The 26713-nt window shown below is 37.7% G+C and overlaps 1 protein-coding gene across 2 annotated transcripts in view; it reads left to right on the forward strand.

Moving 5' to 3' along the window:
* Positions 1 to 9829: 9829 nt before the first annotated feature.
* clint1b (clathrin interactor 1b) overlaps positions 9830 to 26713 on the forward strand; it is a 45558-nt gene continuing 28674 nt past the window's right edge. The window contains exon 1 of one of the 2 annotated variants that reach the window (XM_048165663.1): positions 9830 to 10058. In XM_048165663.1, coding sequence (XP_048021620.1) covers positions 10018 to 10058 — 41 coding nt within the window. In that variant the 5' untranslated portion in view covers positions 9830 to 10017. The remainder of the gene's footprint in view (positions 10059 to 26713) is intronic. The other variant, XM_048165664.1, reaches the window with a different exon arrangement.

Consider the following 26713-nt stretch of genomic DNA (forward strand, 5'->3'; position numbering starts at 1 on the left):
TTTAGTACTTCTCATGCTGCGTTCACACCAGACGCGACTTGCGCGAATAAATCGCGCTATTCGCGCGTAGTTGGACGCTTGAACATTTTGAGTCTCGCTTCATTCGCGCGTGAAAATCCCTTCACAACAGACGCGAATTCGCGTCATGAGAGGGGCTCTCCCGCTCCTTTATGTATCTCAGACTCTCCCACTGCTTTCTGCACACTTCCTCTGAATAAACACAACTTGTCAGTGGGGAAATAATTGTAAATTACAGCGAATAAGCTCAATTGGTCATCTTTAGTTGGCTTGTAGTCTTAATATATATATAGCTCAAATTGAGTAAAGACCGTTTTTTACAACTTATCAGATTGTCCGACCTCCTCACTCACTTTCTTTCAAACACGATCCTTTTTATTTCTGTTTCTATAAACGTATGAAGATGTACAGCGACGATGATTTTGTCCTCCATTGTTGTTTCGAATTTCTGCCTCAGCTCGCTACGTCACGTCACTACTAGAGCAAGCTCCTGATTGGTTAACGCGGCGCGGAAATTCGCCAAAGTTCAGATTTTTCAACTTGCGCGATTCGCGCGAATCACGCGTTAAGCGCGTCAAACGCCCGAATCGGGCAATTCGCGCCGCGTCATTCGCGCCGCAGGATGTCAATTCGCGTCTTTGCATTGACTTAACATGTAAATCACTCGCGCTAACCACTTCATTCGCGTCTTGTGTGAACGCACCATTAAGATCATCTTAAGAACATCTAAGTGTACTCAACTGTGCCAGCATGAAATATGAACTAAAATTTTAATATACTATCTCTGTATTTAAAAAAGTATTTAGATACCATTTATAGTACATTTGAACCCATAGTGTACTACAAGTGGTAGCTATTTATATTTTTTAAATACAGAGATAGTATATTAAAAGCACATTTTAGTTAATATTTCATGCTGTCTCAAAATAGCACAGTTGAGTACACTTGATGCTCTTAAGATTATCTTAAGTAGTACTAAAGAAGAATTTTTAGTATATTAAGTACAAAATTAGTGCGCAAAAAATAGAGCACTTTAAGTATATTATAGAAGTGTACTTTTTTTTCACCTGGGCCATCAGTGTCACGGCACCAATGTATTCCCTCCTGTTCGAACTGCCCCTAAGTGGGACTCGAACCCGGTCCACTGGCATGGGACTCGGGCGCTCTAACAAGGTCTACGACAGCTCTCACTGGCCTACAACAGTTACTTAACAACACTATTCATCCAGAGCGAATGAGACGAGTGAGTGAGAGGAGGTGGGTGTGTGTCAAACTGTCAATTCACCGTCGAAGAGAAAAGAGAGCAAGAACGCGCAGCTAGTATCGGTGTTTCAATACTATGGAAAATGAGTAGGCCTACAGTATCGATACATATCGAAATATCTATTTTTTGACAACACTAGCGCGCATACATATATTTTATATTATACTATCAAACTGTCCCTGCATGATAGGCCAGTCCTTGGCAAAGCAAAAAACAAAAACACACATCTGGAGCAGTGGGCAGCCATTTTGCTGTGGCGCCCGGGGAGTGATTGGGGGTTAGGTGCCTTTCTCAAGGCCAGCATTGAGAATCAAACTCACAACCTTCGGGTTACCAGCCTGACTCTCTGACCATTAGGCCACAACTGCCCCCCAGTAACAGTAAGTAAACAGTAAATACCAAGCCCACAGATTCCAACCCACTAAAAGAGAAATTAACTTACAATGCTGTGCTAAAACTCAAGACCTAGAGGTTAACGATTAAAAGCGACGATCGAGTAAATTGATATTCGGCCATCTAACTTGCACCTCATCACAGCACGTTTTAACATGCCACAGCACTTTCTCAGTCGGTGGGCCCACGTCTAAGTGCCTCCCATGGACATTGTTTACCACTTTACCCCTCCCGATTGCCACATCACTACTGAATACTTTATCGGCAGCCACAAAACAGCCTCAGCTGTCAATCTCTGCTACTCCTTTTAGTTAATCTGATCAAATGGTTTCTGAGTGTCCTGACGTCCTCATCTAGACTTCAAATCTGCCTGCCCACAATGGTCTCTCGGCTCCCTCGAGTGCTAGACTTTGAGGACATTAAGTGCCGTCTTGTGTCTGTTGTCACTCTAGACAATCGATGTTTCTTGCTTGTTTGATTGTCATCAGGTTAATGATTTATTCATACCATGTGTTTATGTGAAAGGTTGCCTTTTTTATCTCCATCTGAGTCCATCTTTAAAATCTCAGCATTTCACTGGAATTCACACATGGAGGCAATATGACGCAGACTCTTGAGAAATGGACCCTGAATTGGAGATGACATCAGGAAACGGGTGGCCTAACCTTCACAGATGTCCGCTGTCTATCACAAAGACGAGCATGATGGAATCAGGATGCCAAAGTGCTGCAGGATTAACAGACTTTCAAGGATAGCTCCTTTCTGCCATTTTATATTTGGGCTATGAAGGATCACAGTGTTTTCTGAATGCGCTGATGTTGTTTTTGACTGCTGTTGTTAGGCTTGGTGTCCTCTTGTTGAAGGGTGTACTGGAAATGTCCATTAAGTTTTGACAGAGACATTTGGTGAGCTTTGTCCCAGTTTCCAGAGTCAAAAGTTGACAGAGCGACATGTATTATTACTAGCTGCAACTTAAAACCTGTTGTCAAACACAGGTCCTGATTTTGGCACAATGCTTGCAATTCACTAATTCTGTGATAAATATAAAACCTATCTATTCATCTATTAAATCAATATCATATGCAAACATGTGGATGGCTGTGATTTGGCCGTAGACATGAGGCAGCAGGACAAGTAGCCTATGGAAAAATAAGTAAAGAAATGTAAAGAAAGTAAAAAAGTAAAGAAAACGAAGACAGTCCAGCTTAATTTCATGGCAATTCGTATGTAAAAAAAAAAGGTGGCTAATTTATTAGTTTTGTACAATCTGCTCATGCCCCAGTGATGGTTATGTTTAGGGGTGGGGATAGTGGTGGAGCTTTACTTTTTTCCAAAAAAACGTATACTTTCGTGAATTCTGTTTTGAATTTATACGAAATTATAAAAATACGTAATTACGTAAAATAAAAAAAATATTTAGCCTATGTTTTGTATGCTTTGGACAGTCCCAAAGAAGAGGATTAGGGCCAAGCAATAATAAAAAAATAAAACCATCTCGAGATTAAAGTTGTTAAATTACGAGAAAAAACTCCTTAAATTTTGAGAAAAAAGTCGAAATAAAATGTTGAGAATTCGTAATTTAACGAATTTGTTCTCGTAATTTAACAACTTTTTTCTCGTAATTTAATGACTTTATTCTCAACATTTTATCTCGACTTTTTTCTTGAAATTTAACAAGTTTTTTTCTCGAAATTTAACGAGTTTTTTCTCGTAATTTAATGAGTTTATTCTCAACATTTTATCTCGACTTTTTTCTCGAAATTTAACGAGTTTTTTCTCGAAGTTTAACAACTCTAATCTTGAGATGGTTTTATTTTTTTATTATTGCTTGGCCCTAATCCTCTTCCGTACTAACACAATGTGTGTCAGTCACTAATAATTGCGTGGATCATTCATTTTTTATTTCGTATTTCTACTCACACACAAAAAAAATCTGCCTAATTCACAAGTGCGATCGCACATGAATTTTTTTTTTAACCTTGTCCTAACGTTAAAGGTGCTACAGAGGATCTTTTCGTCAACTGAGAAACCAAAGACTGTTAGTGAGTTTTTGAAATGAGCGCATGCGTAAGAACAACCCCCCTCCTTCACAGCTCATTTCGAAGGAACGCCTCCCAAAACTCATGCACGAGTATTGGAACACGAGTGTTTACCACCGGCATTCGCTGTGTCGTGTTAGTGGATTCATTATGTCGGACTCACCGCAGGTAACTCATAATCTGCAGTTGTTACTCCTGTCTCCGGACAAAAACACTGCATGCGGCGCCTGTGGAGTGTGGAAAGTTACTGGAGCGCGCAGCCGCGCACGTCTCTCACAAGGAACGTCATGGCAGTGATTGACAAGCCAGAGGGCCAATCGTTTACGCGATCATTGATTGGCTGATGTTTTTAAGGCCCTACCTCGTGCACAGATGATGTATATGAATATTATTCCTTTCAGTGCACCTAATAAATAGTCTTTTATCAGTTAGTAAAGACAGTTTCAAGTAATATTGCAAAAATGTATAAAACAAAACATCCTCTTTAGCACCTTTAATGAAGCTGGAGTGTTCGACCGCGTGGCATTTTTGTTACTCTACAGGTGAATAAGGTATTTTATTGAACAGATAAATTACCATATCAGCTCTCTAAGATAGTTCATTGTAAAGCATTATCTATTGTAAAGCGTCATTTTATTATTCAATTTTAAGGTGCAATATGTAAGATTTTGCAGTACAATATCCAAAAACCATTAGGCCAGTGTTATATATTTTGTTCACTTGAGTACTTACAATAACCCAAATGTTTGCAACTATTTGTAAATTGTGAGAAAATTGCAATTTTAACCAAGGCTCCGGGACATGTGAGGAGTCGCCTGTCAATTGCGTCATACCCGCGTTATTTCATAGGAGAAAATTACTGGTCATCCAGTATTTTATATTTAACACACTTCGTCAACTTGGAAAGTTTAGAGATTTCATCTGGTCATGATGAAATATATATCTGAGTATCATCGGCATAGCAGTAGAAACTAATTCCATGTTTTCTTACAATATTACCAAGTGGCAGCATATACTGTATATTGAAAACAACAGAGGGCCTAACACAGATCCTCGCAGTATTTGCAGTAATTTACTGAGGTAATCTTAGATTTCTGTACTATGATGAGGCCTGAATCCTGACTGAAATTAAAAAAAAATATATTTTTTTTTTTTTGCAGGAAGGAGCACAGTTGAGCAGACACAACTTTTTCTAGTATTTTAGACATAAATGGAAGATTTAAAATGGGTCTGTAATTTGCCAATACATTTGGATCTAGTTGTGGTTTCTTAATGAGAGGTTTAATAACTGCCAGCTTGAACGGTCTTGGGACGTGACCTAGAGATAAAGACGAGTTAATAATATTGAGAAGAGGCTCTTCTCCAACAGGTAACAACTCTTTCAGTAGTTTAGGTGGTATGGATCTAATAAACACATTTTTCTCAAACCTTTTAATCTGATGGGTGCAACAGTTTCTAATTATGGTTGTTGTAGCGCTGTGCTTGAATTTATTTTCAAGGGAGTACCGTGAGTTGCAAGAAAAAGTAGAACCATCTGTGAAAATGTGAATCATTTTAACAAAATAAGAGAGATCATGCAAAATGCATGTTATTTTTTATTTAGTACTGTCCTAAATAAGATATTTTACATAAAAGATGTTTATATATAGTTGACAAGGGGAAAAAAAGCTGAATTTATTAAAATGAATGCGTTCACCATTGGTTCTTAATACTGTGTGTGGTTACCTGATGATCCACGACTGTTTTTATGTTTTGTGATGGTTGTTCATGAGTCTCTTGTTTGTTCTGAGCAGTTAAACTGAGCTCTGTTCTTCAGAAAAATCCTCCAGCTCCTGCAGATTCATCAGTTTTCAAGCATTTTTGCATATTTGAACCCTTTCCAGCAGTGGCTGTATGATTTTGAGATCCATCTTTTCACGCTGCGAACAATTGAGGGACTCAAACTCAACTATTAAAAAAGGTTCAAACATTCACTGATGCTCCAGAAGGAAACACGATGCATTAAGAGTCGGGGTGTGAAAACTTTTGAACAGGATGAAGATGTCCCAATTTTTCTTATTTTGTTGAAATATCTTTTTTTTTTTTCATTTAGTACTGCCCTTCGGAACCAACAGAAGATACTTGAAGGTTTCTCAGAAGAAAAATTAAGTATAATTTACCTTGATCTTCAAATGCAAAAAGTTTTCAACCCCGGCTCTTAATGCATTGTGTTTCCTTCTGGAGCATCAGTGAATGTTTGAACCTCTTTTAATAGTTGTGTTTGAGTCCCTCAGTTGTCTGCAGTGTGAAAAAATGGATCTCAAAATCATACAAGCAGGAGCTGGAGGATTTTTCTGAAGAACAGAGCTCAGTTTAACTGCTCAGGACAAACAAGGGACTCATGAACAACCATCACAAAACAAAAAAACAGTCGTAGATCATCCAGGTAAAAAAAAAATTATTCACACTTTCACAGATTCTGCAAGTGGTTCACATACTTTTTCTTGCAACTGTATCTACAGTAACGTCTTCAGCTTGTCAGCTTGCTGCTTTCCAAGTAAACTTGTTATATCTCTTAAGACTAGTAGTTAATGTTTTATGAGATGTAGGAGAACCATATTCATCTGTCACAACCACAAAAATGTTCTTCTGCAAAATGCAGCACTGCTAGAGGGCCAAAAGTTAAAGTGTACCTTTAAGATTATGAAATAGTGAAACCTGAAGGTTTCTTCTTCCTTATTTTTCTGCCCCTAAACTGTATGGACATCAGAGACCGTAAGTCATAGAGACCCCCAAACTGTCAAGATGGTCCCAATCGTGCACCACCACTCAGGTGCACAGACACTCACCCGTCTGACTTTAAATGGTGCTATAATAAGGCAATTTGCATTTCTGACTATGACTTTGAAATCATAAGAGCTAGAAACAAAAGTATTTTCCCCTGAAAACACTACAGAATCAAGCACTACAAAGTATATCTCAGATTTCATTTCCACCTATAAAAATCTTTCCGCCATTTTGAATTTTCCTAAAACCCTAACCTACATTTTCGAACTCCTCCAAGGTCGCTGGTCCAATTTTCACCAAAATAGGTACAAAGTAGCAAGAGCAAAGTTAGCAAAGTTATAAGTTAATTAATTGCAACGGCCATTTTTAGGAGTTGACCTATAGCTGCTGAACACAATCTTCAAGCTTAATAAAACTTGACACACAAATACAACAGTACATTCTGAGGAGGATGATGCACACAAAGTTTTGTAAAATTCTGCCAATAGGGGGCGCTACAACTAAAACACCATTATAACCCCTCAACCGTATGATCTATGAAGTTGAAAATTGGTATGCATCTTCTTTGGTGGATGTCTTAACATATCCTCTAATTTGATTAGGATACATGGCCACCAGCATCCAATCAAATTTCAGTGGCTATTAACAACAAATCTGAATGGCCTACAGTTACAAAAATGGATATATTTGAACATCTTGTAAAAATGGATGTGTGCCAAATTTTGTGAAAACTCCTACTAGGCTGTTGTCTTTGTACACATCATGCTCTAGACCTTGCTCACAAAACTTATCAAAGAATACTGATCTATTGAACTGTTTAGGAGATACATTTTTTTAATATTTGTCTGGTATGGCCCATTATGACTATTCTGTCTATATGTATTATAACTTCTCAAAACTTTGTACATAGTGAGAAGTCATTCTGAGCAAACATGCCTAGTTTACAGCAAATTCCGCCATTTCAACTAAAACATAAAGACTGTGATATTAATGTTGTCCACTAGAGTAAGCCACAATTTTCTATCAGTTTCCATCCCTTTGAATGGAAATAGATCTAGTTCATTTGTATAGTTATGGTGTACTGACAGCAGTGTACTTTAACACTGTTGCTGTGGTTTTTTTTTTTTTCAAGTCTGAGGAATGAAGTGACCCCAAATAACATGATATTTAACCCCTGGAATGTGAATTTTACCAGGGTAACTCTGCCAAAAAGCAGATTTTACCCCCCCGGAATGCAATTGGGATAATTTTGAGTAGCAATTGGGAGGGTTTTGTTGTGAAAACCTGGCAACCCTGACTGACAGTGTAGTTTTATATAATTAGTGTAAATAGAAATCTGTGAAATGCTCATAGATCATTAAATGTTTATTTTACCTTTTTAGATCCCCAAAAACCAATCTTTAAGTTGCCAGACATTATTTAAAATACTGCTGTCCATTTAAAAGGAAGAGACAATTTTATGTTTTTTTCACAATAATATATTTTTAAAAATTCTATAAGACACTTATTTTTTTTATTATGGTATGACTAATAAAATAAACACATGTTAAGCAAGCATAAGGTTAGAAGGCAATACATATACAGTAGAAATACTTTATATAAATGAAAAGGACCTTGAGATAAACTTCCACTAAAATGGATCAAGGATTTTCATCACATCGCACTTCAGTTTCTTGTCAAATCTTCGGTCCAATCAAATGCTCTCTAGAATCTGAAGCCCCGCCTCCTCCTACACTATAACAGACACTGAAGCTGAGGCTGAAATCGTTCATTTATTCACACATTTACTAGTTTCTACATGGTGAATGGCACATAGTGCACTATATAGAGAATAGGGAACGATTCAGACAGTGTAAATATGCTTTCCTTTGACACGAATGAAGTCCGTTTTTGCGTTAGTGTCACATGAACCGCTGCAGCGCGAGCACAGTCTGCTCCGGTCCAGAGACATGAGAGCACAGAGCGGATCATATCCGCGAATCAGAACAGACCACAAAAGGTATCAGACCCATTTAAATTCTGCACAGAATGCTATTTTAAAGTGGTATGGAGGAGATTAGGAGGATAAACAGAGGTTTTACTGAGTTTAACGGCTCTGGCTGAGCTGTAACATAAACAAAACGCTATTGGCTATTTAATAAAAGGGGCAGGGCTGTTCAATATATTGCCCTGTCTTCCTGTTTCAGTTGAAATTATGTCAACACATTGAATGATGCTGCGCGTTCCAACACTCTTCAGTGGGCCTTTAATCTTCTTTTCTTTTTGATGCACCCTTTACACTAAGTTTGTCAACAGTGTATTGGCAAAATTGGATGATTTGGTATTGAAATGGTATTATTATTGTGTGTATTATTAAAGGGTTAGTTCACCCAAAAATGAAAATACTGTCATTAATTACTCACCCTCATGCCGTTCCACACCTGTAAGACCTTCGTTAATCTTCAGAACGCAAATTAAGATATTTTTGATAGGCCGATTTCAAAACACTGCTTCAGGAAGCTTCGGAGCATAATGAATCAGCGTGTCGAATCAGCGGTTCAGAGCGCCAAAGTGATTTCAGCAGTTTGGCGGTTTGACATGCGATCCGAATCATGATTCGATATGCTGATTCATAATGCTCCGATGCTTCCTGAAGCAGTGTTTTGAAATCGGTAAATCACTAAATAAGTCGTTATTTTGTTTTTTTGGTGCATCAAAAATATTCTCGTCGCTTTATAATATTAACATTGAACCACTGTACTCACATGAACTGATTTAAATATGTTTTTAGTACATTAATGGATCTTGAGTGTTTGAATGGCTTTGCTCTCAATGCAAGCCTCACTGAGTCATCGGATTTCAACAAAAATATCTTAATTTGTGTTCAGAAGATTAACGAAGGTCTTACAGGTGTGGAACGGCATGAGGGTGAGTAATAAATGACAGAATTTTCATTTTTGGGTGAACTAACCCTTTAAATGGTAGTCCTATTATTAACTTAAAAAGACATTTAGTGTATTTTTTTTTTTTTTTGTGAAGAAACCCTGTAATTATTTGACAATAATAAAAGTATAATTCATAACCATTTAGCTCAGTGTAGCCACTAATCTGATTAGTTCAATTTAAAATAGCTCAGAGAAACACATTTGTCTTAAGACATAAAGACAAAATACTCCTGTTTTGGTTGTGCAAAATTTATAAACTAACCTCGAGAAACATAATATAAAAATCTAAAACTGCATTTCATGACCCCTTTAAAGTGATTTACTAATCAAGTGCTTTGCGTTGTACTTGGAGCGTTACGTTTCTCGAAAAACTACATTTCCCATGATGGACCGCATAGGACGTCACGCCCGCGTCCGCTCCCTCTTGACGCACAATACGCGTCACCGTAGTAACTGGCCGACCCGCTGTGCTGCTGTGTCGATTAGCGCTGGAGAGGCGGAAGGGGCTGAGGGATTCTGTTATTATCGGTAACAGATATCCGAGTCCACCTGTGTTTTAGTGCGGACTGGACGACGAGATATTGAGGCGGAGAGCCCCTGCTAAAGCGCCGAGATGTTGAATATGTGGAAAGTCAGGGAGTTGGTGGATAAAGCGTGAGTATGCCCGGGCTTTTGCTTTCTAAAGAGCTTGTGTGTCGATGCAGAGGCCCGTTACTTATGAAGGTGCGGATCCCGTGACGTCACGCCCTCAGCTGATCACGAGCGCCACACGATTAATATAACAGTATGATCTCTTATTTCACGATTTTAAACCTATTTATGTTCCCTTCCCGATCATGCTTGTTCTTCAATTAAACCTACACAATTTACACGCTTATTTTTATTTTTTTTCTCTGGGCTGTGTTTCAAACCCCAGTGAGCTGCCTACCTAGGCAGCATCTTTGGGCATGACAGGAGCGTGCAGCATTTTGGGGCATAATAGGCGCGTTTTTCCTTCATATAATGCTCTCAAAATGTTGACTAGGTAGACAGCTTACAACTTTCAAGATACATTCTTCTCATCTGTACATTTTTCTTGCCAACACTGTTAAACCGCTAAAACATCTCTTTAGTCAGCAGCAAATGAGCTTGAATGGTCTCTGACGGTATTTCTCCTCCTGTCATATCTGTTTTATTTGTGTGTATAATGTTGGAGTTTGTGTTGATGAATGTGATACGGTTCAGAGGCCCGTTATACATGCTAGCTAATTAGCCTATTAGCTTAGCTAAAGGCACCATGCTAAATTCATATGTGGAATGAATAACGGTATCGCTCAACCTTAACATCACAACACACACGTTTATAATAACAAATTTGACGATTCAGCTGTCAACCCTAAAATACCACGCAGAATGACCTTAGTAGTACATGTGGGCCTTGTTCTGCTCCATCAATGCTCTTCACTTGACAATGAATGAGTTTCAGTTAAATCCTTCAGATGGTTTATTTTGCAAGTGATGGCCACTGTTTATGGTGCAAATTGATGAGAAACATCATAATTAGTTTTGATTTTAAAATGAAACGTGGTCCTTTTTTCTTTCTCTATTGTGAGCACAGTATTTTATCTTTTGAAAACAAACTGCATGGCTTTTCCCAAGTTTTCAGAAAGTTAGTGCATGGGTATGTGCTCTATACCTGGTCACAACCTAAAGGATTAGTCCACTGTTAAATAAAAATTTCCTGATAATTTACTCACCCCCATGTCATCCAAGATGTTCATGTCCTTCTTTCTTCGGTTGAAAAGAAATTAAGGTTTTTGATGAAAACATTCAAGGATTATTCTCCTTATAGTGGACTTCACTGGCCTCCAAACAGTTGAAGGTCAAAATTACAGTTTCAGTGCAGCTTCAAAGGGCTTTAAACGATACCAGACGACGAATAAGGGTCTTATCTAGTGAAACGACAATACAACTGCATATGCGTTATAAACTCAAATTATTGTCTTGCACGTGCTTCTGCTTTCTGCATTCTTCAAAACGCTTACGCTGTATGTCCTACACTTTCCCTATTCTACTTACGGAAAAAACGGAATTGGCGCCATGTTCGTACCATAAGTTGAATAGGAATGGCGTAGGACATACAGCGTAAGCTTTTTGAAGAATGCGGAAAGCGGAAGCATGTACAAGGCGATAATTTGAGTTTATAAAGCATATACAGTTGTATTTCTGTAGAAAATGACCGATTGTTTTGCTAGATAAGACCCTTATTCCTCATCTGGGATCATTTAAAGCTCTTTGAAGCTGCACCGAAACTGTAATTTTCACCTTCAGCCTTTTGGAGGCCACTGAAGTCCACTATAAGCAGAATAATCCTGAAATGTTTTCATCAAAAACCTTAATTTCTTTTCGACTGAAGAAAGAAAGACATGAACATCTTGGAATGACATGGGGGTGAGTAAATTATCAGGAAAATTGTATTTGGAAGTGGACTAACCCTTTAAACTAGATTGACTGACAGAAATGTTTTTTTTTTCAATATGACATAATAGAAAGTTGCCAACAATAAAGTTATATACAAAGCATCCTGTTGCTTGTCTAACCATCAAACGGATGCTTTACTTGCTCTGCAAAATAGTTATCAATGTGATGATCTCAAAACACTGGTTTAAATTTTTCCTAAATGACTAAACAAAATCTTTATCTGCTGGTAGCATCATTATATCATCCAAAGACCAAACAACATCTGTATCTTAAAGTTTCATTATACTGTTTTTATTAACATGACCTGTCAGTGAATTGCTGGTATAAAAGCTCTCAAACAAGTTGAAAAAAAACCAGACAAAAATGGAAAGTCTATCTCAATATCTTTGTTGTGACGTTCCCATGACCTACTCAGAAACATTGATTTGATTGTATTAAGTCTAAAGGTAAACCATGAGAATTAAATTTTACCTGGTGTTTAAGAATACATTTCTTAATCCAAGGTACCAAGGAACATTTTAACCATGTTTTGTTGTACTTTTTTGTCAGTTTGCCCCATTTAGTGGTGCATTTCTGTTTTATACTACGGGGCTGTTGAATGCTCAAATCTGATTGGTTGACCAACGTTCTAAGGTGTGCATTTATTTTCAGGGAAACGCACAGCTAAAGTAGTTCTCGCAGGTCTTGACCGCATTGCAGTTCCATATGACTTCGCCAAATGTTTCTGTTATCTCAATAGTTAATAACTGTATCAACGGTATTATTCTGCTATAATGGCTCAAGCCTAGGGTGACCACCCATCCTGCATTTTGCGGGAAAGTCCCGAAATTGGGAGCTTTGTCCCACGTCCTGCAAGACTTAAGTAGTGTCCCACATTTCATTTATGTAGGTATTTTTTTCATCCCTGAAATTACAATAGCCTACCATATTAAGAAATATAATAAAAACTATTGCTGCGTCCCAATTTGCCTACTTATACTACGTCCTAAAAGTATGTACCGTTTTTGTAAAGAAAAAGTACATACTTTTGAGTGTGTAGCAGAAGAGTATGCAAGCTTTGGGACTACCTCATCATAATTGCGTCTTTAACGGACGTTCTGTCGCTTAGTTATGCAACCTGTAACTGTTTAAACTACCCTGTCAATCATCTTGTCACAGGTAAAATCCTCCACATTCAATTAAATTTAACTTCCTACCCTTTCGGAGAGAAATGTAGTCGCATGTTGATCTGCCAGGGTCTTTCAGAGAACTCTCCTCATCATTGTACAATGATGCATTTAAAAGTTAATGACCAAATGCATCGTTATAAAAGTTCACAATGCTGTTGCAGATTAAATATAATGTGGATAACATTTAATAAATATCTGTTCATCAGGTTAGATACTGATTAATAATCACTCAAGCCCATTTATCTTAACCACTCTGCTTAAACGTCGGTCTCGAATATCCGTCATGTTTGTAGTTTTTAAAAACTTTTTATTCGTATTTGTAGTTCTAATCAAATCCTCGTCCACAGCGCAATGTGTTATGGGCAATATTAGCCGTTAGAAGTGTGCACGAATCTGCACTTCGAATTCTAACTGGGAAAAGTAGATGGAATACTCAATTTAACATACTACGATTTGGAACATGCTGATTGTTATTTCGCATACTATTTAGGACAGATAGTATGTGAATTGGGACGCAGCATATGACTGGCATTTAAAAATCTATTTGTGCAGCCGTCATATTCTAGCTGTGAAAGACCAACCAACGCAATCATAGAGAGAGGTTTTCCCGCTGATGACAACTGAGTGGACAGCGCAAAGGAATAGCTAAGTGCGGGCCTCATCAAAGTCGGAAAACACAACTACACCAGCAAGGATTCCATCTCACATACTGGATAAGAACCTCAAGAGCTGCTCAAAGATGCCCAAATTGATGATTTAAAGCATTTAATCATCCATCCTGTTGTTAAATATTTCCAACGAACATGCGGTGATCCCGTGGATGCTCAAGCGCCACCCATGGAAATGGTCGAGCACCTACGGAAAAACACGAGATACTCTCCATGTATTGATGTAAAATCAATATTTACATAGTTTAATAGATGTAAATTCACATGTCCCGCATTGTCCCACAAAATCACTGTCCTGCAACAGATCAGTAGCCAGGTGGTCACCCTACTCAAGCCTCCGTTACTAGTTCTAAAATGACGTTTTGGAATTAGCAACAGAGGCTTGGGATGAGATGCGTAAGAAATTAGTCCCACACATGAGTGTTTTGAGGACAAAAACCTGACAAATGTCTTGAAATACAACATCGGAACAGCATCTTGAGGTGTGGTGACTGTAGTATTAGCGGAATAATTGAGTTCGCTTGAACGGCATTATTTTCTAAGAATTCAACAGCCCGTTGTTAATTATTCCTTGCATAATCAACCTTTCACAAATGCTTGAAGGATTTTAACCTCTGCAAAGTTTGGTGAATAGGCTGTCCAATATAGCTATAAAATACAAAAATCTTTACTGTCTAGTTTACTATTTCTCTTTCATGTCTTCTTGCGCATGAATGTTTAAATTTGCAAGGCTTAAAAATGTGCAAAGGATAAACTGTCGTGAAGATGCAGCACTGGCCTTATCGTGACATTGGCAGTTCCGTCAATGCTGCTGTAAGCCCTGCTGTATTTTGTACAGATGTAATTTTGTTTCAGCAAGTATTTTATTATTTTACCATGAGAAAAACGTTGGATTATGCAACACACTAGGGCTGCACAATTATGACAAAAATCATAATTGTCGATTTATTCCCTTGAAATTGTAATTGTGATTAATTACAATTATCTCAGTTACATTGAATGATGTTTTGAATAGCTTTATAGCATTGTTTGAAGCAATTGCATGCATATTATTATGTAAAATAAAAAACAAGCTGAAAACACTCTTCCTGATTTTATTTTTTATTGCTTTTCTATAGCATTAAGCCTCAAATGTCAGCTGTACATTGGTTTGGTTTCTTCTTTAAATAAAAAAAGTAAACCTATGCGTGTAGGGGCTTTTGCACCATGTTGTTCTAGGAACTTAATCATAAGTCAGGAACACACCAAGCCGACGGTCGGCCGTCGGGCATTTTTTCTTTGTCGGCCGACTAAGTTTTCTCAGTGTGTTCTGCACCATCGGCTGAAGTTGGTCCTCGTCTGCTTTTTTTCGGCCGATTCGAAATGTTGAATCGGCGTTGGAGCTCGTCGGTCCGTCAGGCCATCTGATCATTCTGATTGGCTGCTCAGCTACTGCCTGCTGGTTCGGAAAGGCATTTCATCTCACGCAGGCGCAGAACTGATGTGCTACTTGGCCGTCAGCTGTTTAGCGTCGGTTTGGTGTGTCAGGGCAACTTTGGACACAGACGCTGCCGATGTGAGCCAACCCCGCAGTCTGCTTTCGTCGCCACTAGTTCGTCGCTGTCGGCTTGGTGTGTTCTGGCCTATAGGTACTAGCCACCAGGGTGGTTCCCTGAGAGCTAATGTTCCCCTAGGGCCATTTTCCTGGTTGCATTTGCACCACCAGTAGGAACTCTGAAGTGACGTAAACTGCGCTTGTTGTTGTGACTTTTATTTTTTGAGAACAGCTCAGCCAGAGCAAACAGTGCTCGCATTCTCCGTCTTCATTAGTTAACAATCTGTTTAACAGTCATGTTTAATATTTTATTAGATAGAACTGTACGAAGAAAGTAGACAGTATATGACAAACTGTTCACTTGCCATGTGGTTGATGCCCAATGTCTCTAGCTGAGCAAAAATACACAAGCATGTTTTGCTTGGTCCGCTCAATGTCTCGCTGGATTTTCTCCTTAGCATAAGGTTGAGAGGTCCTTCTATCACTGTTTTCCATGTTTGTAGAGTTAGTTCGTGGATTTTTAAAAATGGCGGGTGCTGGTGTGTCGCGTGCGTTCGACCAATCAGTGTACACTTACGTCACTGTTAGTTCCTTTTGTGCTGGGTTAGACGAGTCTATGGGTTAGACCTTTTACACTCTGAAGTAGTCATGATTCACCTCTCACAATGTAACATGCTCTAAACACAGCTATTAAGCACACAGAATAATGTACGTGGATATTTTTTGTAATCGCGCCTTTGAATTATTACGAAATCGTGGCATCCGTAATCGAAATTGCGATTAGAAATTAATTTAATTGTGCAGCCCTATAACAGACATTATACAACTCTGTGCGTTCACGCAGTTTATTATATCGGCCTTGCCAATATGCCAATGGTTTTAAATTGATTAAAAAATTTGGCCGATAAATATCAGTGCATCTCTAATGTTTATGCTTTCAGTAAGACCTGATCAAGCAGTAATCCTGCTCATCATTTTTCTGACTTCCTGTTCTTCTGGGTGTCTGACTGTTGCACAAACAAGCCCTGCAGTCAAGTTATTGTAATATATGTAATGGAAGCCAGAGCTGAAGGCATCTTTTAAGCATGCATGAATTCAGCTGAAAGGAGGTGGATATTGATATAGCTGGCCTTTTCATTGTTGGGTTTGGCTGCTTTGTATGTCCTTGCAGTGGTACCACAATGATAAATAAATTGGTGCAGGTGCAGTCAGGTTTTGTTCAATTTTGTGTGATTGTTTGTGGTGAAACATAATGTTGTGGTTTATAGTTAGCATAGTGATGTTTCTTTATTAATTTAGGGCTGGATGAATGGAATGTGCTGCTGGCTAATTGAGTCGACAGTTGACTTTTTTACTCTAAAAGCTTTTGGATGTGCTCCACTGGACAGGAAATTCATTCTTAAATGTGTTGTGTTATCAATTACAGTCTAACATAAGTATGCATTCAATTCTCAGCATTTCTGCAAAATTTAAGAAATGTATTAATATTAATTCAGTTTATACAAAAAATACATTTTAAAATCACTAATGGTTACACTTGAATTGGTTACAGAATAAATGTATAAAATCTTGTAGATGCTATAAAAATTACAAATGGCCCTTTTTGTAAGAAAGAGGGGGTTGGAACAATTTCCATATGAATGAAAAAACACTCTGTTTCAGGGGACACAAAGTCAAACTGCAACAAAAGTTGTTACCTATTTGCCGCTTCTAGTTGTAAGCTTCTCTGACAATGTACATGACGAGCTGCTGCTTCTTCGGCTTTTGCCTTGATCCTCAACATTACCGCAGACACTGCCTACTAGTGGTCTGCATGCACGTCAACGCGGACAACAGCGCAGAAGTATAAATGAAAACAGACGCATAGCCTACGGTGCGGCGGCTCCGATGTAGATCTGACGCAGAAGTATAAATCAGCCTATAGTGTTTGCATGTGTCTCAAAACAGTTAGTTTAGACAGGGCTGGGAGATACAGAGAGATTGCACTTGAATTAGTATGAATGTAGTACATAATTTAACAGCGGGAATGACCACTACATTTGTGTAGTGTTCGTGTGTGTCTTGACAGTAGGTACTAAACAAGCCACAATAAGCTCATGAAACAAATTTGTCAATCATTTTAATGGATGACGCAGAGGAAACTCTGACTAATAAGGGGACAGTTGCACACACATGTGACTTGCATAAACACATTTTGGTATGCTTTGAAATAGGGCTGGGTTTTGACACAATTTTCACGATTTGATTCGATTACTATTCACATGCTTTCAATTCGATTACAAATTCGATCTGATGTCGATTATTTTGGATGTAGTGTTTCAGTTACAGTACATGGCAAATTTTCGTGGGGAAAAAAAATCTCTCAACTAATGTTGTGAACTACATGTAAGTTAGTTGGTACTACTATAATAATATAGAAGGTTAAATTAACTTATTTATATACAAACACTTAAATTACACTCAATGATGTTTTTATTATAAATAAATTTTAGAATTACATAATCATATTTCTACTCCAATTTGTTTTTTGAAATATAAACATTTAAATCACGGCTGAATATAACTGATTTATTCAAACATGCATTAAATATTGAAGAACATTATAAATTATAATGAATATGTAACGGTGCATTGCTATATTTATTTGAATGTTGCTTTCTAGAGTTCACTTTTCTAGCTGACTATGAGTTTATGGTCACTGAATATGTTTTTCTGAGGTAAATGTGACGTTACGTGACATTGTTTACAAGCTGTTTTATTGACGTCTTTCCGAGGTTGAAACACTGATTGAGCGATTACACGAGACATGATACGGATTTCGGTAAGATGTACTGTATCTTTTAACATACCTTCAGATGTTTAGTCGTGTTTATTTCGTGCTGTAACTGGTATTAAAGCGGAGAGGATGTTCACATGCGCTCATGCTGCCGCTTCTCTTTAACTGAGGTGCTAAAGCGATCTGTCACGCCACATTAAACAGCGGCAAAACAGCATTTATTTTTTTAATCTCATAATAAGATGGACATCATTTGAAAACTGAGACTTTGCTTCATATCAAAAGTAACAAAGCACAAAGAATATTGCGATTTATTGGATGGGAGGCGCGCTACATATTCTGCACATTCATGAACTGAGAACAGACTAGACTAATCGATTCTTGGGATTTAAGAATCGATATCGGTTCGTAAAAATGAGAATCGATTAAAATCGAGAAATTGATTTTTTTTTTTTTTTACCCAGCCCTACTTTGAAATATTGCCTTGTGAAAGCAAACCGAATCAAGAAGAAAATGCTACATTGTAACAAATTAAGTCCCTGTTTCGGAACAATGCAATCGATCTACAGGTGTGAAAATGCCCTAAAGCACAAGACAGGTAATTAGTGATGTTACAGTGAGGGAATGTTCACACCGGTAAATAAACTTGTGACAATGCCGGTATTATCGATTGTCGCTTGAAGCCGGCGTTCTGACATAGATCCCGGAAGCGCTGCACTGTGTTTACAACCTCAACAGCATAGAAGAATGACAGGGAAAAGAAGAAATTGTTGAATAAAGTCGTTACTTTTGTTTGTTTTTGCGCACAAAAAGTATACTCATCGCTTCATAACATTAAGGTTGAACCACTGTAGTTACATGGACTTTTAACGATGTCTTTACTACCTTTCTGGACCTTAAAATTGGTTATGACATTGCTGTGTATAGGGAGGTCAGAAGCTCTTGGATTTCATTAAAAATATCTTTATTTTGTGTTCTGAAGATGAACAAAGGTCTTACAGGTGTGGAACGACATGAGGGTGCTTAATTAATGACAGAAATGTCATTTTTGGGTGGACTAACCCTTGTCCCTCTGTGTCCCTCTGTTATGGGACTCCAGAGATTAAATATGTTTGGCAAAATGGAGTTGATCAGTCGTTTGGCTGCTGGGAGATGGTATGGAGTGATGCATAACCACAATCCACCAACATTTCAAAAACTTACAGATGAGAATCATAAATTAGGCTTAAATTCACCCCAAACTAATTGTCCAGCACATTTCCAACAGAAAGAGTGAAATGCTATGCTAATTTTCCATTTATATGCCAAGTCATGACATTACTGCAGGATTTGATTATGATAACTGCAGTACATTACATGAATAGATATTGCAATAGCAATTAAAAAAAGCTGATTGTTCCAATTTCGTAATTCTTGTCTTTCCAAATGTTGTGTTGACTGCGCTGTCTAAGAAGGTAGGGTACTACACACCTAAATAGGCAGCAAGCTTGCGGTTTGCGCCTGGCACATGCTGCAGTGGAAATCATTCTACTTGTTGAGAAAGGACTTTGTCCAAACCCTATTTTAAAGTTATTTGCTCTGTTGAATTTTAACAAGATTGTTTACAGAAGTTATCTTAAATTTAATATGTCAGCATCAGTGCTTCCAGGAAAGTTAAAGTTGAGCCAAAGGTGTGAGTTGAATGGAGATGGGCTCCATTTCTTATTTGAAGTTTCCCAGTATATTTCATCATCTTCATCACGTATGGTTTTGTTTCTTCTTGTAGCTTTTTAATAATAGAATAGTCTAATTTTATTTTGTAATGACTTGTTGTAGAAGGTATAGATGTCAGGTTATGCAAAGCTAAATCCTTTGATTTATTTGCTTGCTGTGTTTCGTGATGGAACTGTCACTTGCACAATCGTGCAAGAGTTGCATCGTTACTAAAGTTTATCATTTGCACGACTTCCCATTTCAATCCATTCAGAACTCCAAGAGATGGTATTCCGTGAGCTCATACCCAGAGCGCACATTCATAAAGCCGCCTGTCAAACTGCTCATGGCTTACTTTTGTGACTAATTTTTGCAGCTTATAAATGCACAAAATCTCAGTGAGTGTCCTTATAAACATTCTGTTATGTCTTAAGTGAAAGCAAACAGCTGAGAAAAAAGTTGGATCTTGTGTACCACTATATTGGATCTGCACTTTACTCTTAAAGTAACAGCAACCTAATAAACTTGCTGCTGGTTTTTCCTGCATAGAGAATTACGAGGTGGCTGCCTTCATCAAATTTTGTGCCGCCTCCAGCTGTCGAGTGTTGACAAAACTCAGAGAGGCAGTCACATGCTCAGATACCCCTTTACCATGGTTCCGTTTTGGCTTCCCGGCCTGTGTCCATTCTTGAACAATTCCGCCCAGCCCCACTGCAGAGTTCTGTGCCGAAACGATTGCTTTCACTCCAAGATGATTAGTTAAAATATTTCAAATACACCTGCAGAATATTTTTTCTAGTCATGTATTTCACCATTGAGGATTTCTTAAAAATAGTGTGTAAAAATCTTGTCTCCTCTCGTGAATTCAATCTTGAGTCTCGTCTCGTGAGCTACCCGTCTCGTCACGCCCCTAAAAAACACAAATACACTGAGTGAGCAAATAACATTAAATGAGATAAATGTCATATAATATATTTATATATGTGACCCGTGCTGGTAAAATGAGTCATAATGAGCAAATTTTCAAAAATGAGTTCTTGTTATTCTCACAAATCCTTCAAAATGATGTATGATTTGTTGGAATTCAACTAAAAATTACTGAGATACACTTGTTTGAAGTCGATAAGTCAATTTCGAGAAAAATCGACTTAAAGTTGTCTGAAGGTTCCAAAATAAAATCACCTAGCAATCATACCTTAAAATTTTCCCCAACAGTTAACCAAACGTTCACTTAAGACATAGCAGATATTACGGTATTTCAAAATATCTGTATTTCTGTGTATGTGTATATTGGGATCGCGCACTGTCTGAGGTGCACACACTTCAGATCTGTCAGTCAGCGTGAGAAAGATCGTTTTGTTTACATCAGCATGAGTTTGAAAATCACATTTCATTGGTTCACACTCATGCCTTCGAGAATTCGCTATGAATGATCACAAAGTTGGAATGCTGCGCTTTACAACGATACCAAATTATGCTGAAAGGAAGTGCCAGTCGTCCAGAAGTGAGCAGAGAAAAATTGCATTTTTCATGGTCAAAGGAAAGGTACTCCTCTCAGAAAACGGAGCAATGGGATTGCTAGATGAGTGCTAAATTAACTCATTTTTGTGAAAACCTCAAATTCGATCAAAATTCACTTCTTTTGTCTATAGCTTGAAATAGCCCTTGTGCATTCCTACTCATTTTGCCAGCATGGGTCACATATATATCCCCCCAGAAGAGTCACCTAAAGGAATTCCCCCCTATTTTCCAAGATGAAATTCAGGCCCTGTCAATCAAACTCTTCATGTTTATTGTGATTAGGTGTTTGCTGCAGATCAAACCCTGAGTTAACAGAGAAAAGTTAAAGCAAGCGTTGTAAACCTGCTTAACCTGATCTAAACCGGGTTGGATTTGTTTGGTTTTGTCATCTCTAAACCTACTCTAAAACTCAAAGTTTGTTCAACTAGCTAGCTTCCTGTAACAGGCCACTGAGCTTTATTTATATATGTATTTGTTGATTTGTTGCTGTTGAGCGAAGAACCCAGTGGTATCCTTAACTCAGAATCACCCATCTCCATAATTCACATCTCTTGGGACTTCTTTCTCTAGCAAACTTTCCCTTGTCCAGGTAGCATGCCTTTCATCTCTTAGCTGGTGCTTTCGTTCCTTCTCCATCATACTTATTATAAACCGCCACCATCCTCATCTCCATCGTAAAGCTTTATCCAGACCTTTGCTTCCCTCTGAAGCTCTAGGTAGTCTTTTTAGTCTGAGGTGGCGGAGCAGGAAAGCTGAAACCACTCAGAAAGCTTTCATGTTAGGCATCTTGAGTTTGTTGTGGGTTTTTTTTTTGCAGGCCATAGCTCCACAGTGAATGTGTAAGTACACCCATTCATTTCTAGTGAAGAACAGCAAAGAAGGGAATAAAAGAAGTGGAGAGTAAATCTCGGCAGGCCCATAGAACAAAGAGGCTGCGAATGCAAAGGATGGCAAGACGCCCCTACGCCTGTCTGTGCCCCCTTCTCTTTGTGTGAAAGAAAGCCTGCCTCTTCTGCTTTTGTCTTTCGTGCATATTGAATATTCCAGTAAAATATGTGCAGCACAGTACACAGCACAGCACCGTACGTGTGTCTGGAATGTATTTATGTGTGTGTGTGTCTGCTCTACAGGCCGCTTGCTTGCATAAACCGACATCATTCATTATTCAGTTGCCTGAGATTTTCCTTGTAATCTTACGCCAACTTTGCAGCATTCTCTCTACGAGTCGCATTGATTGCCACTCCCACTGTTGTGAACTCTTGCTTGTCATTGAAGCAGCCAATTTGTGGTCACACTAGTAGTTTGTGGTCACGCTAATAAATTTGATTCTTTTGTGCCTGGTTGGTGATTTCGATTTAAACATTTAGTTTGTATTTTTAAAATTATTTATTGATTTTGTTTAAAAAAAAATGCCTAATAAGTCTCTTAAAGCTGCAGTCCATGACTTTTGGTGCTCTAGCGGTTAATAAACAAAACTGCATGGGTCTTGCGGAGGAACATTGTAGCCGGAGCTACTTCTCTCTGTTTATGTATATGACGAGTCACGCAGGTACTGCGATACTTTGCAGCGGTGGCGACCCGACCGCTCTTAAATATTCAATATAAACACTTATTACAGGTGCAGTGTAGTGATTCAGGATACGACAAAAACACGGTTTGGAAAATGGATTTGTGATGTACTCGCTCATTATATAAATTTCGCGTCAATGACGTGACAGATCTTTTTTTTTTTTTTTTTGTCCTAAGGCCTTAATAATAATTAAAAACAAATATATGACATCCAAAGTATGTAAGGTAGTACAACTAGATCTCTCTTATTGAATCCAAAAGGTTTTAATTATATTTTGCTACATATAAAGGTATTTTAAAGATTTTGTCAAAAGGTCATTTTGTTTAACCTTCCAAAGGTTCAATACAGCCATTTCATTTGTGATTTAAAATATCTTAAAATGTCATAAAAGTATATATTTTTTTTTCTGGCATGATTTTATAACATCATATATTAATATAGTGCAAAATGGTATTAAAATTGTGTAGAAGTCGTTGCTTTGTTATGAGAAAGAATGTCCGGAAAAATGAATTTGATTGATGTCATTCAGAGTAACCAATTTAAAGGGACTATATTGGATCAAGTTATGCAGTCAAAATCATGTGATAGAATGTGACATCATTCAGACACCTGCAAAGGACCACATGGTCATGAAGCAAAGTAACTAACTCTCTCTTAACTATTTGAAAAATTCATGTTTTCACTTGCTCATGCACATGTCCTGAAACATCAGGTCTATAAAACATGGAAAATGTTGTAATATTTCAAAAACTTGTGATAAATATAAAATGTTTGATTGTCTTGTTTTCTAGCTAGCTATAACTATATAACTAGATTTCAGCCTGTTTAGCATTGTTTGAAAATATCGTCATTCGGTATAACCAAAAGTGTCATTCTGTAAAACTGAAATTTTGGTTAAACCGACTTATTTGGTGACAAATTTTGTCCATTTTGTAAAAAATTACAAAAGCAGTGTTAATTGATTATTAAAAACCACAATCTCGTTGTTAACACTTAATAAAACTTCAAAATTAATTATATCTTCATTTTTTTTTTTTTTTTTTACATTTTAAAGGTGCCATTGAACGTTTTTTTACAAGATGTAATATAAGTCTAAGGTGTCCCCTGAATGTGTCTGTGAAGTTTCAGCTCAAAATACCCCATAGATTTTTTTTTAATAAATTTTTTTTAACTGCCTATTTTGAGGCATAATTAGAAATGCGCCGATTCAGGCTGCGGCCCCTTTAAATTCTCGTGCTCTCCGCCCACGGAGCTCGCGCTTGCCTTGAACATCATAAACAAAGTTCACACAGCTAATATAACCCTCAAAATGGATCTTTACAAAATGTTCGTCATGCATGCTGCATGCATCCATCAGATCATGTGAGTATAGTATTTATTTGGATGTTTACATTTGATTCTGAATGAGTTTGATGGTGCTCTGTGGCTAATGGCTAATGCTACACTGTTGGAGAGATTTATAAAGAATGAAGTTGTGTTTATGCATTATACCTACTGCAAGTGTTTAAAAATGAAAATAGCGACGGCTCTTGTCTCCGTGAATACAGTAAGAAACGATGGTAACTTTAACCACATTTAACAGTACATTAGCAAAATGCTAACGGAACATTTAGAAAGACAATTTACAAATATCACTAAAAATATCATGATATCATGGATCATGTCAGTTATTATTGCTCCATCTGCCATTTTTCGCTGTTGTTCTTGCTTGCTTACCTAGTCTGTTGATTCACCTGTGCACAGATCCAGACGTTAATACTGGCTTGTGTAATGTCTTGAACATGGGCTGGCATGTGCAAATATTGGGGTCATACATATTAATGATCCCGACTGTTACGTAACAGTCGGTGTTATGTTGAGATTCGCCTGTTCTTCGGAGGTCTTTTAAACAAATGAGATTTATATAAGAAGGAGGAAACAATGGAGTTTGAGACTCACTGTATGTCATTTCCATGTAGTGAACTCTTGTTATTCAACTATGCCTAGATAAATTCAATTTTTAATTCTAGGGCACCTTTAAAAACCTTATTAGTCACTGACTCATTTTAAAAGTTGTTGTTGAAAATAATGATTATGCCAGTGTATTCAGGGCATTTGTGATGGTTAGAACACATAGCACTTTAAAGTCATTAAATTTAAACTTCTTTTGAGTTTTACAGTTCAGATGTGTAATATTAAAGTCCAGTGAATAATAACTAAAATTAAAAATAATTAACAAAATCACAAAAATGTATCACTGGATCTAGTTGCCAGTAGAAAGCAAGACGTGAGAACCAAAGAATCAAAGTTGCATCATCTCACCTTTTAAATTGTAATTGCTTAAACTCTAGCAATATAAAAGCACTGTTAGATGACCTACTTGTTCATTAATTGTGCTTTATTTTAAATACATAAATGTATACAAGGATAAAATGTGGATTAAATGTGTTTTTTTTTTTGTTTTTTTAAGAAATAGAATCACAATATAAAGATTAATAGGTCTTATTTATAAAATATGAGCAGAGAGAGTTTGTAAATTACACATAAAAACATTTGTATGTATTGAATTAAATGACAATTAAATGCTAATGGATTCATGAGTGATTTACTCTTATTCATTCTTCTTATGTTTCATTAATAAGGCCCAAAGATTTTATCCACACAGCCCAAAAATACATGATGTAATGAAGCTGGAAGAATGTCTGTGTGGCTTTTTATGGAAAAGTGCTGGTTAAGTAACTTAACATCCTTCCTTGCCAGCTGCCACACAATTAGATCCATCTTTCAGTCATGGAGACCATATGTGCAGCATTTGCCTCCATCAGAATAGTCTGAATTACTTGAGGAATTTTGAGGTTTTGTTTTTGAAAGTGTTTACAGATTGGATTTGCTCTGCCATTTAAGTTAAACTGATCCATTGGAAAGACCACACCACCCACAAATCCTGAAAGTGACGCAGCTGAGCGGGATTGATTTCCTCGTTGCCAGTTTTTGCTGAAGTCATTGATTTGGATCAGACGTGATTTTGGCTCTCTGACTCTTCAAATGATTGTGAATCAGCTCCGTTGTCTTTCCAGACCACCTGCTTCCACGTTCCAGCGAGATGCATGTTGCCCACCTGCTCATCATCCAGCACCACTTAGACTGTCTTTAATAACTTCCAGAAGTTTACTTCCACTCTCCCACCCTCTGTGCCCTTTGGGATTGTGAGAGTGAGGCAGAAAAAGCCACGTTTTCACATTAGTAATGATTATGGAAAGTGTTTGCAGCTGTTTCGAGAGTTTGCATGTTAAACCTCCGCTGAGCACCACCTCTGCAGTGGTTGTTGTGTGGTTCTGATTTCAAGTATGTTGTTATCAAGTGATGCGGAAATGATCTTTGATTTACAGGCTGTGTCCGTGTTGATTGGCTATAATAGTAGGATGCACTGGATAGTCTGGTCCAAAGGTCGTGCCACACTAAAGGATTAGTTCACTTCAGAATTCCAATTTCCTGATAATTTACTCACACACCTTGGCACCCAAGATGTTTATGTCTTTCTTTCTTCAGTCGAAAAGAAATTATGGTTTTTGAAGAAAACATTTCAGGATTTTTCTCCATATAGTGGACTACAACAGGGTTCAACGGGCTCTAGCTCTGCGATGCGAACATCACGTTGGAAAGGTCACGTGACATAGGCGGAAATACTAAGCAAGTGTCCACAAAGAGTATGTACAAAGACTAAGTCAAACGGCCTTTACAAAAAAGGTAAAACAATGATGTCGGATGATTTTGAAACTTTTTTGCCCTACCCTACCTTCCTTATACATCATGTGTGACCTTTCCAATGTGAATATGTAATGCGTGGCACATCGCAGAGCAAGTTCAAGATGAGCATTGGAGGTTAAAGGTATATTATTTTTATTTTCTTTTTAGAAAATGACTGATCGTTTCACTAGAT

The sequence above is a fragment of the Megalobrama amblycephala genome, linkage group LG18, assembly GCF_018812025.1.
Source record: "Megalobrama amblycephala isolate DHTTF-2021 linkage group LG18, ASM1881202v1, whole genome shotgun sequence".
Classification (NCBI taxonomy): Eukaryota; Metazoa; Chordata; class Actinopteri; order Cypriniformes; family Xenocyprididae; genus Megalobrama; species Megalobrama amblycephala.